Raw genomic sequence first — 16024 nt, 5'->3', positions numbered from 1 at the left:
CAGTTTGTCCCACTCAGAAGACACTTCCCAGTTAGTGCAGGGTCCCGATTTAAGGTAAGATTTATAAGTCATTCCTACGATAAAGGCAAGTAGAATGAGAAGGGGCCCCCCTGCTCTGGATTTGCATGGACAAAGGACACATTTCGGCACCTCATTTTTTCTACGCAAATGAGTTGGATTGCTGGCCTGTGTTAACAGGCTCCACGTTCTCGGGGAGCCCCAGGGAGGCTTCAAGTTTTTTTTTTTTTTTAATGAAATTGCAGATTGAGCCTTCATCTGGAGGGGTTGTGCTCATCTCAGAACCCATCACTAGCTCACATGTTGTTTCCCCAATAATAACTGTCCTCAAGAAATCTTGTTTTGTCCAAGAAAATACTGCTTCACTGGACTGACAGCTCAGCTTTTACAATGTCCTCAATTCCAGACAATCATACGAACACACATTCATTCTCACCTTTCAAGTGGAGGTGAATGGCGGGCAGGTGAGAAAAATAATTCGCAGGCCAAAGAAAGGGGTACAGGGGCTGCAAGCCATCCCACGTTCCTGCTCTCTGCCCAGGGCCTTTGCACATCTCCTGGCCCTTCCTTTCCCCTTCCACCAGGACCTGCTGGCCTGGGCTGGGATGGACTCATTCACCCTTCACCTTGCCCTTGGGAAGATGAGCCAGGAAACTGCTCTCCATCAAGACTGCCAGAATCCACCATTATCTTGAAAGGCAAGGAAAAGCAAGATATACTCGAGATTTCCTGTCTAAAGAAATTTAACCTCGTCCTCGAGGATGACCCCTCCTCGTGCTCACTAAGAACTTTGGAGAATCTGAACACAACTGAATTTGATATAGCAGTCTGAGACAGAAGTTTCTGAAATCCCTCCCCTCCTGGTGGGTGATGCGCTTCCACTTTTCACCACTAGATGTCGCAGCAGGGACGGGTGGCGCATCCAGACCGGGGTCCCCAGGAAGGCAGCTTGCATCAGCCTAAGAGTGTGTGCTCTCCAATGCAGACTATGGTTTTGATGCGGAGAGGGGCAAAGGAAGGTACGGAGTGTGCTCTTGGCTAGCTCTAGAAGGTGGTAGAATATCGATTTCTTTGGAGGGGGAGCACTAAAGTCCATCCGTGGTCTATATTTAACAGAAGCTCTAAGACCCTCCCTGTGCCCGGGCTGGTCAGGTCCTCACTGGCTGGTCCGGGGGAGCGTGAGCAGGGACACTGCCCGGGGGAGTGGAGGGTTCTTTGTTACCCAAGTCTTGGCTCATGCGTTGAAATATTCTCGTGTCCTGTCCCCCTCGCCCCCAGAGGCTGGCGGATGTGGCTGGGACGTGGTGAGGCCTCTTGCAAGCAGGCTGGGAAGCTGGGGGGAAGCAGCAGTGAACCCCGAGGAATCAGAGTCCTAAACCAGAACCTGGGCTTCCAGGTGCTCACAAAGGTGCGTTTGTGAAAGTGGGAGGCTAGAGCACATATTTCCCTGTTAGCTTTAACTATATACTTTAAATATTTACACAGGAAAGTAAGCTCCCATTTGTATTCTTGCCCAAAGCTCACAAAGTAATTGAGCCTGGACAACACTGGTCCAAGCAGCTGTCCTATCTCACCTGGCCGCCAAGACCACCTTCTATCTGGTCTCTCGGTCTGAGCAGAGGGAAATTCCTAACCTACTTACTTAACACACTTGGACCAATACCCAATCACCTTACCAAGATCTGTAAAGCGGGGCCTATCTTTCAGATCAGATCTCCTCGGGCATCATTTTCTGCCCCAAAGACCACACTCAAACTCTGTTGCTAACCCCATCACCCCCTCCTTTTTGATCTATTTCCTAGAACACACCTGACTCTTTTTTTTTTTTTTTTTTTTTTTTTCCACACCTGACTCTTTACTGCCTCAGGCCCTTTTCACTCATTCCCTCTGCCTTCTCCCAGCCCTTCCTCTGGTTGGCTCCTCTTTCTTGGCTTTGGGTGTTGGTTTAAATGTCACCATCAGAGAGGCATCCCCACACCAGTAAGTGGAAAGCAGCCACCACCTGCCATCCCCTTGCTTTCTCTCATTTCACCCCATTTGAATCCCCTACACTTACACCAGGGGGCAGCAAATCTTTCTGTAAAGGACCAGGTGGTCTCTGTTGTGACTGCCACGTACGTGTCTAGAAACCAGCCAGAGACAGGAGTAAATGGAGGGGTGTAGCTGTGCTCCAATAAAACTTTATTTACAAAAACAGGTGATGGGCGGGTTTTGGCTCTATGGCCATTGTTTGCCACCCCCTGACCTATCTGGCATTTTCTTATTTGTTTATTGGCTGGTCCTGCCTCTTATTGTTTGCTGTGGTCTCTTTGGTGCCTAGAACAGTTCTTGGCCTATAGTAGATACTGTGACTATCTTTTAAACGAGTATTATTTGGAAACTGCATTATTTGGAAACTGCATTGCTTTTTGAAGGCCTGGTTAATTTGGGTTTCTAGTTTCCTTTCTTCCAGCACCTTTTGCCCCCTGGCAATTTAGCTTTCACTTTCTCACCTGCAAAGGTAACTAAACATCAGCAGATTGACAGAGAGGACCATCTCCAAACTGGGAAAGCCAGATAAGAGCATGGAGAGATGACAGGGCTTTCCACACGTGGCAGGACGCAATTAGACCCAGCAGGATGGGAGCAGCAACTCTTAATTATGCAAATGCAGTTTACTTGTGGTGAATTTTAAATTCTGGGCAAACTTCCAACTTTGTCCTATTTTTCAAAATATTCCTGGGCATGTTTCTTCACTGTCTAGTCTCAGGCTTAGGAAAAGCAACTACTTTTAATATCAGTTTACAGAAAAGCTGATTAGAAGGACAATCAAACAAAATAAAAATAAGCCAACTCCCCAAACCCCCTTGAAAGTAGTATTTTAAAATCAGATGAGAATGGACCTTGCAGTGATAGTAAAAATGGATGCCAATGCAAAATCTAAGTGCAAGCCCTCCCCGCCTGTCATAACATGCACCCCTCCTTTCTCTAGGAGAAGGAGAAGTGGTTTGGCTAAGTAACAACACAGTTCTTGGGCAGGTTGGGAGGGCTGAAGGGGGCTTTGTTTAGTAGTGGGGGTGAGCGCCGGGGACAGTAGAGGGTGCAGCTCCTTCTTATAAGAAGGGGGTGCCTACAATGCAAGGTGGAATTGTGGGAGCCTCCAGAGACCCCGTAGCAATGGTGTGCTGGAAAACCAGCTCATTGCAGGGGGCTTGGGGGGAGGGGGGGAAAGGCCTGATCTGTAGTGTTTGCTGATTCCTGTGGTGTAAATACCACCACCACGGCTGATTTCAAGCCCCGAATGTGATGGCACTGGACACGCAGCTGGGGAGAGATGTGTATGGTGGGCTCTCCCAGACACTACCTGGGGCCCCAACATGCCACTACCCCCAAATCATCTCCTGTTGAACTGGATCAGAGGGGAAGATGCACTGTGTTCTTCCTACCCTCACAAGCCCCAGCTCGGCCGCCCTCTTCCCCCACCTGCCCAGATGTGCTGGCTGCAAGGATCTTACTTCCCCGAAGTCAGCCCCCTGCTCAAAGGATCAAAATCTTCTCTCAGTCTCCTCCGGCCCACCCTCTGCTGTCCCGTGCTGGTCAACACGATGACTTTTTTTTTTTTTTTTTTTCCAAATTTCTGATTTCTGTGATTGGAAAGAGTCATGCATTCACTAGGGAAGAACAGACTAGAGAGGAAGATGAAGAATAGACTTTTAAACACATCAAGTTTGTGAATCATCAGATGGAGATCAGAATATCTATGGACATGGGCTTCCCTGGTGGTGCAGTGGTTAAGAACCCACCTGCCAATGCAGGGGACACGGGTTCGAGCCCTGATCCGGGAAGATGCCACATGCTGCAGAGCAACTAAGCCCGTGCGCCACAACTACTAAGACTGTGCTCTAGAGCCCGCGAGCCACAACTACTGAGCCCGCGAGCCACAGCTACAGAGCCCGCGTGCCACAACTACTGAAGCCTGCATGCCTAGAGCCCGCGCTCCGCAACAAGAGAAGCCACAGCAATGAGAAGCCCGTGCACCGCAACAAAGAGTAGCCCCCGCTCACCACAACTAGAGAAAGCCCACATGCAGCAACGAAGACCCAATACAGCCAAAAATAAATAAATTAAAAAAAAAAAAAGATCTATGGACACGCAGGTGTGGGCTTCTAGAAGGAGATGAGGAATGGAGGGAGGGTTGGAAAGTCCTCAGTATGTGTCAACAGTTGAAGTCAAAGGCAAAGATGACACTACCCACTGGGAGGAGGTTAAGAGTGAACAGATGAAACCCTGGGACATACCAACACCTGGATCAGGCAGAAGAACAAGATGACTTTGGTTCTATTTCCGGAAGAGAAAACTCCGTGGCTTACTCCTAACAAATGTTTAAAAATACGTTCCTAGCCTTGCCAACTGATTAAAGGTGAAAACACAGGGAACATTTCTGTTGCTAATTTGGCCCTTAGAAACCAAATGGCATAGCAAGGCAATTTAAGGCCAACTCCCTGCTGTCCCAGACGCAGACTTCTCCCCATGACTGTGCTTAGGATCCACATGGGGGGGGGGTAGGACTGAGGGTGGCAACACCCTAAGGGGTGTTAGGAAAGGTGTAGAGGCAGTTTTTTTGGTTTCCACAATGAATGGGGGAGGGAATACCTTAGACATTAGACGCTTGGGGGTCCTCGCATCCTCCAAGGACAGGAAGTTCCACCCACCCAACATGCTGATGCTGATAACACCCTGGTGAGAAACACTGGCACATATGGAGGAGACAATGACATTGAAAGGAAATGGTGATAAGATGCCCCTAAGTATAAGTTACCCTCTTCCCGTTCCCCTCACCCATTGTACCGGGTTGTGGACAGTCTCTTCCTGCAGACGATTCCGGTTATGATTGCACATAAATCTACTTTCTTGGCTTTCTCTGCAGGTAGAGCCTGCTCCTTGAGGCAACCGCCCACAAGTCCTCTGCGATGCATTCTCCAGGGATGCACTGGGACATCGCGATCATTTTCAAGAATCAGGTTCCAGTGCTGGGTGTCCCCAAATCCCAAGCAGTTATTTATTTTTTGGATTTATTTAAAAAAAAAAAAAAGATAGAGGGTGGTTAGAAATGCTTGGCAGCCAACTCCTCCCTTTCTGGCGACTCAGAAAGCTGAGGTCTAGAGCCGTTTGAGGGAATGACAAAGGCAAGTGAAAACGCACGTCTCGCTGAACACAGAGTTGGGGAAAACTCTGCTGAAGGGAATGGGGCTCTGGGTGACCCCGCGGAAGGCGACCCATGCCTGCCACAAAGCACGTGAGCTCGCTGGGGGAAAGGACCATCCCTGGCTGGCGAGGAATCAGCACCGAAGAAGCCCTGAGCCCCTGATCGAGCCCTGAAAGCAGGTATTTCTGTTTTGGTCTGGATCTATGCTCTGCACTAATTAGTATGTTGCTTAACCTTGTGGAGCCCAGGTTTCCTGCAGGAACGTCCCCATCTCAGGGATGTAAAATTACAGTGCTGCCACACATACCGAGGAGTAAATGGTGGCTGTTACTAAAAATGACTCTCAAGTGTACCCTGCCACATTTGCTATTGCTGACACCCCAACATCTGCTCCCGGGGGTGGGGTGGAGCCTCACAAGAGGAGCCTCCACGGAAACCTCCATGTTTCCCCGGGACTCAGAGAGCGGTCCACAGGATGCAAGCAAGGATGCCGACTGTGGCAAACACATGGTGCTTACTGTGTGCAGGCACTGCCCTAAGGACATCATTTACATCACCCATCCGACCCTCATCACCATCCCGTGAGTAGCACTATATTCAGCCCATTTAACAAACAGGGAAAGTGAGGCCCAGGGCTGTTAAACAGTTGGCTAGTTCATCCAGCTAGATGTCAGAGTGGGGACTCCTGAGTCTGTGCTCTCAGCCTTTACCCCACATTTTGCCTCTCAAAGCAAAGATGAGAGGGGAACCTTTAGGTAGATTTTGGGCTCTAACAGGGATGATGTACTATATTCACAGGCATTGAAATGACTTTGTCTCCTTACAAAAACCACAGGATAATGGTAAAATACTAAACGTTGTAATATTCCCTCTTAAAAAAATCTAGACACCAAAAAACAAAGTGCAAATTAATGGAAGAAAAAAAAAAAGGGAAAGCCGAACTGGGACCAGGCAAGAACCCACGCCACCCGGAATTCAAAATTCTGGTCTGGAAACAGCCACCCTTCCCTGAGATGCGTGGAGCTGCACCTCCTATATATATTCCTAATTATAAAAGTAGTCAAAACATATTACACCCATCCAATACACCCAACCTCAGCTATCATGTTGGGTGCTCTCCTTCCTGTCTTTTTTCTGGGCATTTATCCGTTGTTTCCAACCTGCCATAATAGACATCTGGGTTTGCACCCAGCGTAGCAATCTGTTTTTAAATAAAAGGAAGGATCTTCCTAAGGGGTAGATGGGCAGTAAAACACAGCACAGTCCAAGGGAAAGCCTCATCCCTCGGCCAAGGGTGACCCTCAGACCACTGAAGATCGTGGTTTGCAGTTGATTTTTGCTTAAAGATGAATAGACTGCACCTTCTCCTGGGTCACTGCTGTATTACAAGAGTTTCTGAGATGGTGAACAGCACTCCAAGAAAGTATGTGGCAATGGGATTGTCCAGAGTGCTACACTTGTGAGGGGGCTCCCCGTGTGCCAGCTGAGCCCACAAAACACCCGCAAGGACAATGCTGGGGCTCAGATCAGGACGATGGCGCCGGGAGTGGCAGGTGGGTTAAAATCCCACTCTGTGGAATTTGGGAAACCTGAGAATACCTGACTCAGCATGTTTATATACTTGCTAAGGTGTTAAGCCTAATAAAGTGTTTCTTTCTACCAGTGGACCATACTAGAGGCTAAATAATTAACCGTAAAAATGTGTGCTCATCCAGCCTGTGGAAAGGCCAGATTTTGCTTCAGTTTCTTTCCACTATGGATGAATACTATAAAGGGGAATCAATTTAAAACAGCTCTTACATTGTGACAATTTGTCTATGAACGTAAGACTCCACACACACTCAAATGTGGGGCTCCCTACTATAAAATACAGCAAAAGTCAGAGGTTGCAAACCGGTAGCCTGAAGTTGTGTTTCATTTGGCTGAATATAGCTTCAAATAAAGTGAATTTTAAGATTAGGAGATTTTATGTGAAAGTTCATTATTGATTTGCTGACAGACTCATAGGCTCCCCCGCGCCCCCCTTGTTTTGCCTGTAAACAAACAGTTTTCCCTTGTTTTTCTAGTTCAAATTCTCCCTCACAATGAGACAGTCTGTGGTGGTACAGAGTAGGAGAATTCGAAGCCCAGAGTTAATTTAAGTCTTTCCTGTAAGAACGTGTGAATAAGGAGGGATCTCTTTCCAGAACCTCTAGATCAAAGGGGAGACTGAACCCCTGCAGTGGCCTGGGGGATCTCAGTGTTTATCAGTTCACAGGATCCAAAGCACAAAGGTGTGAAAATGAATTATCTTCCCCAGGTCAACTCCGAGCACTGGGGAAGAAATCATTCCAACCTACGTATGTGTCCCTTCTCACTCCCCCCTCAACCAGGACCAGGGGACCAGGGGACCACTATGAAAATTCAAACTTTCAGTAGCTGTGAAAGTTACTGTGATTATAAGACATTATAATCCCTCCCCCAGGCACTTTTCAATTTATATGGCAGGATCTTTGTAGGATTCCCCAAGTTTATTCTGGACAATACCTTTTCAATGAGCACTTAACTGAGTAATTTTTTTTATTTCTATAAAGTTTGTTTTTTGAAAAATTATTACATGATTATTATAGGAAATTTGGAAAAAATACAGTAATGTTTAAAGAAGAGTGTTAATTAAAAAAGCAAAATCCAAAGACACCACTGTTACCCTTTTCTTTCCATGCATTTTAAAAAGACATAGCTAAGATTATAATGTGCACATAATTTATCTTCTGCTTTGAAGCCCAGGAACATCCTAAGCAATAAACTCCTGTTACTACAACCTCTTCAAAAACATTTTCACGGCCCCAAACCACTCTATTTTATAGCTTCTGTCAATTTACTAGACTTCATTGTTGGTCATTCAATGTTTCCAATTTTTATTACTGTATTATAAATAACACTGCAATGGACATCTTTGTGCATAGAACTTTTTTCTCTGCGTTTCTTCCATTTCTTCAGGATAGAGTCACAGACATAGAATCCCTAGCCTAAAGGGTGTGACTATTTTGAAGTCTCTCAGTACATACTGCTATGATGAGGGCTGGAAAGGTACACCTGCATTTACTTATTTTTGTCATGTTTCCTCAAACCTTAGAGCAACAATGTTTGATAAACTAGAGCACAAGTGATATCTTGGAGCTCAAAACATTAAGAAAGAAAGAAGCAGAGTCAGCTTTCTCATTTCCCCTCTACTTCACAGTGGGGAGGGGGCAGGTATTACAAAGCGGGTAGGAGGAGGGAGACCAGGCATAGTGACTGCAAAGAGGCCAATGATTTCCAAGTCTCGATACAGAAGAAGAAATCAGAGAGGTAGCCAATGTGTTTATGCAAATCGATATGCAAACCACAGCACAGGACCAGTGCCTTTTGGTGTGTCCAAAGCCTCTTTTGTTCATCCTTATAGTTTACAAGGGACAAAACAAAACAGAATCTTTCACATAAAAACAGAGCATTTCAGACCACAATTTCTCACCTTTCGGAGTCTTGTGAGGAGACCTGCTACGTGTTCATGCTGTTCCGATTTAGCAAGATCTTCTGCTGTCTTTCCATCCTGTTGGAGAAAAACGATTAGTATTTTCCTTCACAACAGAGGGCTGTGTTTTCCATACACCAATACTGCCATCTGAGGCAGAAACAGTGTGACAAGAATCAGAAGCAAATAAGGTGGACAAAACACCATGTCCTGGATTATTTCCCTTTCTGTGGAATCCTTATTTCACTTGATTGTCCAAAAAAAGGAAGATAAGAAGTAGAAAAAACCATGCATCGGTGCTTTGAGGTCCAATGGCGAGACGTCTCAGGCCCACAGGCTTTAATCAAACCGGGCGCCTCGTCAGCGGGCAGATTACCCTGCATCCTGAGCCTCCTCTCTTCAGTTAGGCCAACGATAAAGACTGTCATTTGCTGGCAAATTCTAGTTAGTGGAAGCTAACGTCTTAAAATCCTTCCTTGGACAATCTGCAGCACTCCTATCAAGCTAGTTACTGGTAATTACTGTGCGTTTCAAAGAAAAGGCTGAGTTTTACAATTTTGATCTGAAGATTTTCGGTGAACATAAAAGGAGGAAATAAGGGTCCACAGCACTTTGGTGTTTGCTTTTTAGTTAGAGAATTTTCACAGGGCTGCAGTTTCACACTGAACGAATTCCTTTCTGTTTCCAGGCCGTGAACATGCACGATGATGGCTAACATTTATTGAGCGCCTCCTAATAATCTCAGTGCGTTGTGTGCAGTAACCTCAGAGCCACTCCAAGGCGGCAGGAACGCCGGCTGTTCGCGCACTACCGAGGAGGGAACCGAGGCTGATGGATCTTTCTGCTGCAGTTTTAGGAATTATTACAAATTTAAAAGTAGAAAAGATGAGAGGCAACTTCAAAAGAAATAAAAGCAATATTTTTTAAAATAAGAAGACTAAGGGGCCTTTGGCCCATCTCTCAGTGTTCATCAGTGACAGTTAAAGTTCTATTCCCCGGGGAGGCTGGGGGAATGCCCGCATCTGACTGACAGCACACCTGCCAATCTCTCAACCCAGGTCACAATCCCTGCCGTTAGATCAGCTTTTCTCAGCATCGGCACTACCGACATTTTGGCCAGGACGACTCTCTGCTGTGGAATGCTGTCCCGTGCGCTGTGGGATGGCTAGCAGCGCCTTGGCCTCCATCACTAGACACCAGTAGCATCCTCCTTCCACCAGTTGTGACAACCCCGTGTTTCTGGACATTGCCAAACGTCCCCTGGGGGGTGAAACTGCCCAGCTGAGAACCACAGCCATAGGCTGTGGTCAAAACTCAGGTGGGCACTCCGGAGGAGGCGTGCTTTACAGTCATGCCACCCACCTCTCTCTGCCCCCCTCAAGTCCTGAAATGGCTCCAACGGGCAGACGAAAGCTTCTGGTTTGCTTTGGGGTGAATTAGGTAATTTGTCAGGCACCACATCCAAACCAGGGATGCATGCCGAACTGTCTAGATCCTTCCTGACACGATAAGAACAGGCCTTAGTTCCCAAATCTCACAGCACATTGGAATGACCAGGGTCTTTAAGAACTCCTGCTGCCGGGCTCCCACCCGTATGCTCTGCTTCTACCTCTCTGGGGTGCGATCTGGACATCACCAGGGTTCAAAAGCCCTCCCAGGTGATTCTATTGTGCAGTAAAGTTTTGGGACCATTGCCTTAGTTGGAAGAAATCTGAGCCTCGACTTAAATTTTCTGTTCTCTGGTGTGACTGGCCATGAATTTCTCTTGAAGACCTCAGATCTGCATAGCACACAGACAGAGGATGTTCACTGGCAAAGTTACTCTCCACTGTTAAGTCTCTCAAATGTCAGGAAAACAGCCATCAATAACAATTCCTTACATTTCCACAGCATTTCACAGTTTGCAAAACATGTTGCTCTAAAGGACACTGTTTGGGCTTCCAAAAGAAATGTCTGCCAGTGTAGTAGAAAGAGTTTGAACTTTGGAGTGAGAAGGACCCAGGTTTAAGCCCGGATTCTGCCCCTCCCCAACTGTGTGGTCAGTTACTAGGCCTCCCGAAGCCTGGGTTTCTTCATCTACAGCATGAAAAATGACATCCTGACTGCATAGGTTCTTGAGCAGATTAGAGAAAACCAAATGGAAAGAACCAACAAAGTACCGGGCACAGAAAAAGCAAGCAGCAGTAATCATCAAAAAAAAAAAAGAGCTGAGAGTGTCCCAAAACTCCCTGACTTTCTGTCCAAGAGGGAAAAGGGTAGGAGCTGGATCTCTTCATACTGGCCCTGTGCTACCATGCACCCCTGAGCAAGTTGCCAGCTCTGCAGCTGGCCCACGAGCGATCCTAGCACTCACTGCCCTGCTTGTCACACACAGTGGTCTGGGAGGTCTCACTGAGAAGGTAATATTTGAGTCAAAACCTGAAGGAGGTGAGGGAGCAAGACATTTGGATAGCTGAGGAAGTCTTGCAAAGAACAGCAAGTGCAAAGGCCCTGAGGCAGCAGGATGACTCTCATGTTTGAAAAATATCAAGGAAGCTCATGTGACTGGTGCAGGTGGAGCAAGGGGAGGAGGAGGAGAAAGACATGGGGACAGGGAGGCAATGTGGATCTTTAGGGACATCCCCATCACAAGGACTTTTACCCTGAAGGAAGCTCTGAACAGATGAGGGACATGATCTGACATATGTCTGCACACGGTCAGGCAGGCTGCTGTGTGAGGAACAGACTGTGGACAGGGCAGGATGGGAGCAGGGACACCAGTTAGGAGACCAGGACAAGTTACATGTGATCATGGCCAAGGGCTCACAGCCTCATGGGAAAATCAGTGGTCAATTCCAACAGAGCAAGAAAGGGGGCAAATCACACCCACTGAAGGGGACTGGGAAAGAGGAGGCATCCCGGGGTTCCAGTTGAATACTGGAAGATGACAAGGAGTGGTGTTCTGGAATCTTCCTGACACCAATATCATGCACTACTATGTGCCTGGGTGCCCACTAGGCACTGAAAGGCTCTCCCTGTGAAGGCAGAAGCATGTCTTATTGCCTCATGGCAGGGGTATGTGTGTGTACGTGGGGGCACTATGTGCAAGGGGTGGGGCTGGAAACAGAGGAGGCTCCAGAGGGAAGGAACAGCATGTGCCAACTGGATGAGGTGGGAATGAGCGAGGTCCTAGGACCTGCAAATAGTCCCACTCAGTTTGGTATAGCCAAGGGGGTGCAAGGTGAAGAGTGAGGTGGCCAGTGGACAGGGACCAGGTCATGGAGGGCACATCCTGAAGGCAACGGAGCCCCGGGATGATTTGCAACTGGACCCCACTGCAGACTGGCTTTTCCAGAATGATAAATGTGGTGCTGGGTCGGAACTGTCAGGAGGGCCATGAGGCTACAGGTGAGGGACCAGTTCTGAGGCAGAGCTGGTCCTGGGGGAAATACACAGTGAGATTTTAACCAAGTGGAGGCAGAGGACGAAGAGCTGTGAGTTCGAGAAGAATCCAGGATGTGGCCACCAGCGTGATGCCAGGGAAGAGAGCATTCACGTTTCCTGGACCAGACGATTGGATGTACGCAGAAGGCTTTTGCAAAGGGCAGACACTGAGGGAGGAGAGCAGACCCGGAGGGAGAGGATGCAGCGTGGAGGCGGGGGGCCTTCCAGAGTGTCCACCAGGCTGGGTCCCAGCACAGTGCTCAGGGGACAAGTGGGGACGGAGACCAGGATGTGGACCTGAGTTTTCAGGTGCAGCTGCAGCCCTGGGGCTGGTGAGAGGAGCAGGGGGCGGAGAGCGGGAGGGCAGCCGGCCAGGGGGGTGGAACAGCAGCAAGAAGACTTGGAGCTGGAGGAGGGCAGCAGAGATGGGAGGGGAAGCAGGGGCAAGTAGGATTTCCTTATCCAAGGCCGGAGAGAGTGTCAAGGCAGTGCCACGTCCTGGAGAGATAACTAGACAACTACTGGCACTTAGGTGAGAAAGACAACAAAGAAAGATAAGGAAGGAAGTGATTATAGTACAACAAAAGTCAGAGTGGGGCTTCCAGTGGGGGCAGGGGCGGGGGTGAGCTGCAGCTGGGACAGGCCACCGGGGGTTTCTGGGGTGGCCTCGAAAATTCTACCTCTTGACCTTAGTGGGGTTACAAAGGTGTTTGTCAAATCCACCAAGTTTTACTTTTGCTCATGTCCTTTCCTTAAAAAAAATCTGTTTTATTTTACAATAAAAAAGTTTTGAAGGCGAGGTGACTGGGGCTTCTGCAGAGTCGAGGGAACTCCGGGAGTCGAGGACAAACTGTGGTGGGCGGAGGAGAGGTGGGAGGGAAGGAAAAAGAGGATCGGACCTTCAGAAGACTCTTCTCAGTTATCCCGGCTGAGGACAGACTGGGAGAGGGAGGGTAACAGCTAGAGGCGCTGTAGGGTCGAAGGAGGTGGTGCCCGATGGGAAGAACCCTGCGGTCAGGTAGAGGGGAAAAGCTGGCCCACGAAGAGGGCTGGGCTGTGCCGTCCAATAAGGCGGCAGCCCAGCCCACAAGCGGCTCCGCGGGGCTGGAAACGTGGCCGAGCTAAGATGTGCTGTGGGTATAAAACGTACCCAGATTTCGAAGACTTCAATCAAAGAACTGGAAGTATCTCAATAATTTATAAATACTGATTACAAGTCAAAATGATAATATTTTGCACGTTATTGGGCAAAATACATTACTTTATATGTTACTTTGAACATATTAAAATACATTAGTGAAATGAATTTCCTCTGTTTCTTTTTCCTTGTCAGATGTGGCTACTAGAAAGTCTAGTACGACACAGGCAGCAAGCTGTCCTTCCATGGAGCCGGCCTCAGCCCGCAGCATGGCGCCTCTGTGATGACCCGCACCCTGCGTGGAGCCCACGTTGCTTCCCTGCCCTAGGAGACCCCCGTCTCCACCATGCCTGCTGGGGGGGCCATGCACATCCAGCCCCACCAAACCCCACCTCGGCCGGGCCAGTCCGGGCCGTGCTCCAGCTCCGCCGGGCTGGGGCCTTCCTTCTCTCTCCACTCTCCCTGCGGAGTGCTCCTGACCCCCCTGGAAACGTCCCTGGGGACTCTGGCTCTTAATTCTCCCGGGTCCCATCCAGTAGCTGTATACTTACTGCTGTGACCCCTGGGTCTGACTCTCTCCCATTAGACTAGAAGTTTCCCGAGGGAGGGGCAGCTTGCCTGACTTGCCCCTCTGTGTTCCCTGTTCTGTGCCCGGTGCGCAGTGTATGCTCAGTATCTGCTGAATGAATAAACGACTGAGGCCCCATGAGGTGGACTCGTAGGGACCAGGGAGGAGCGTCTGCAGTGAGCTGGGAAGGGTGGGGAGCAGGAGTTACACCCGAGGGCCTCTTGAGGGGGAGGCCAAAGGCCAGGGGAGATGACCACGGGCTCACAGTGGTCAGGGGGCAGCCCAAGGACCCAGCAGAGGCCGAAGGTCACACATTTGAGAGGTCCCAGCCCACACTGCCGGGTGGGCAGGAGCAGCTGCTGGCATCTTCACAGCCGTCCTCGACAGTTTACTTTTTATGAGGCAACATCTGTAACAAAAACATACTTCTCCCCATCAAAATGTACATCAGTGCTCTATCGTGGAGTAGCTGGACTGAGTGCCGAGACATGGATGGTCAGGGTTTGATAATGGCACATCAGGTCATTGCACGGCGGCAGGTGGGCTTGTGATGGGCGAGGAGGTGCCCTAAGAAGGGACAATCCCAGGTAGAGCGCTGGTAAGCACTGGGCCTGCAGAAGAGCCCAGCTCGGGGCTCAACACTGCAGAGAACAGACCCACTGCTTGTGGGGAGGGAATCACATCCTTGTCACATTAGCGCAGCCAGGGAGGCAATGTCCTAGGCCAAGAGCCAGTACCCATTTTCTGTCAAGGGCCAGGTAGCAGATATCTGGGGCTCTGAGGACCATAGGGTCTCTGTTGCAATTGCTCGTCTGCCCTTGTAGAGTGAAAATGGGCACAGACAATGTGTAAACAATGGGCGTGGCTGTGTCCCAGTAAAACTTTATTAAAAGAAGCAGGCAGCAGGCTGAATTTGGCCCATGATCCATAGTTTGCCAACCCCTGTATGACTCTCCAGCCTCAGAGCCCTGATTTTCCCAAGGTTGGTCACCATATTTCAAGACTCCGATGGGTCTCCTTAGAGAAACACTTTATGTCAGCAAAGTTCTAGTGAGTTTTAGGAATCTCCCACATGAGCAAATGGAGACTCAATCCACTGTTGGGCCAGAGACAACTCAAATGATAATGTTTCACTGCAGCAGTAAAACAGCAACCTTCTCTCTTAGCGGACATATTTTTCCTCTTTGGTATTTCTTGAAATGTGAATCAAAGGGTTTCTTCTGCAGGGAGGTACCAGGTCTGGAACGGGGAATGTCAGGAGCGAGACACTTAAAGAAATGAGATTTAAAGAAATCTCATTTTAAAATATGTCGTGGGCCTAAGAGCAAAGCTGGACTTTTTAAGAAAGAGAGAACAGCTCTTGTCACCTGTTCCCCCCACGCTGGGGGGCCTTCCTCCTCCCTCCCTGAAAGGAGGGGGCACGTTTAGAAAAGATAAACACACAATCTAATAGAAAACACAAAGGCCTGTTGTGTAACACAGGAAACGAAAAGGCCAGTGGGAAACAGCAGGTGTTCCTGGCGGTGCAGACCTGGTGGAAGAAGAGGATGAGGCATTATCGGGCTCTTACCCCGGGTTTGTGTGGGCAAATGTTTATGTAACTGCAGTGGAGGAGCTGAAGCTTAACGGCGGCCTGTCTGCTCTGGAGTGCAGTTGCCAAGCAATACCTTTCCCCTTGTGCCCTCGAGGCCTGAGGGGTTTGCAGTTGCTTTCTCCTGCCAGAGGGCTACTCACCGAAGTCAGCGCCTCCACGTTGGCGCCCGTCAGACAGAGGTAGCGGACCACGTCCAGAATCCCATTGTTGGCTGCAAGGTGCAGAGGCGTCCGTCCATACTGGAAGAGACAAGAAAGACCCAGGAGAGTCCTCACGGCTGCTGCTGGGGATGACATTTATGGAGTGACCTCACAGGGCCATCATTGTGTAGGGATCTGGGATCTTCCAAGAAGAAATAGGAGGCGAGGTCTCCCTTCTCCAGAAACTTGCCATCTCCTTGGGGAGGCAAGCCAAGCAAAACATTTTCAAGTATTTCTCAGTTAAAAGAGTAACTTTAAAATAAAACTTCAAAGGCTGAAAGAGTGGGAGGCTTATCATAAGATAACTAAATTAAGTCTCCTGCTGCGCCAGCAGAAAGGAGGCATGAGTCAGGGCTCAAGGGCCCCAAAGTTCCGGAAAGATCTGCACCACAGTTCAAATTTAGA

The 16024-nt window shown here is 48.8% G+C and overlaps 1 protein-coding gene across 4 annotated transcripts in view; it reads right to left on the bottom strand.

Moving 5' to 3' along the window:
• Positions 1–16024, bottom strand: part of DAPK1 (death associated protein kinase 1) — a 206723-nt gene that overhangs the window by 30670 nt on the left and 160029 nt on the right. For all 4 annotated transcript variants that reach the window (XM_061200572.1, XM_061200574.1, XM_061200573.1 and 1 more), the window contains 2 exons: positions 15560–15658; positions 8697–8774 (listed from right to left, as the gene is read on the bottom strand). In XM_061200572.1, the coding sequence (XP_061056555.1) occupies positions 8697–8774; positions 15560–15658 (177 nt within the window). The remainder of the gene's footprint in view (positions 1–8696; positions 8775–15559; positions 15659–16024) is intronic.

The sequence above is a fragment of the Eubalaena glacialis genome, chromosome 9 (assembly GCF_028564815.1).
Source record: "Eubalaena glacialis isolate mEubGla1 chromosome 9, mEubGla1.1.hap2.+ XY, whole genome shotgun sequence".
Lineage (NCBI taxonomy): Eukaryota > Metazoa > Chordata > Mammalia > Artiodactyla > Balaenidae > Eubalaena > Eubalaena glacialis.
The sequence above is the reverse complement of the archived record's forward strand: the minus strand, read 5'-3'. Positions and strand labels throughout refer to the sequence as shown.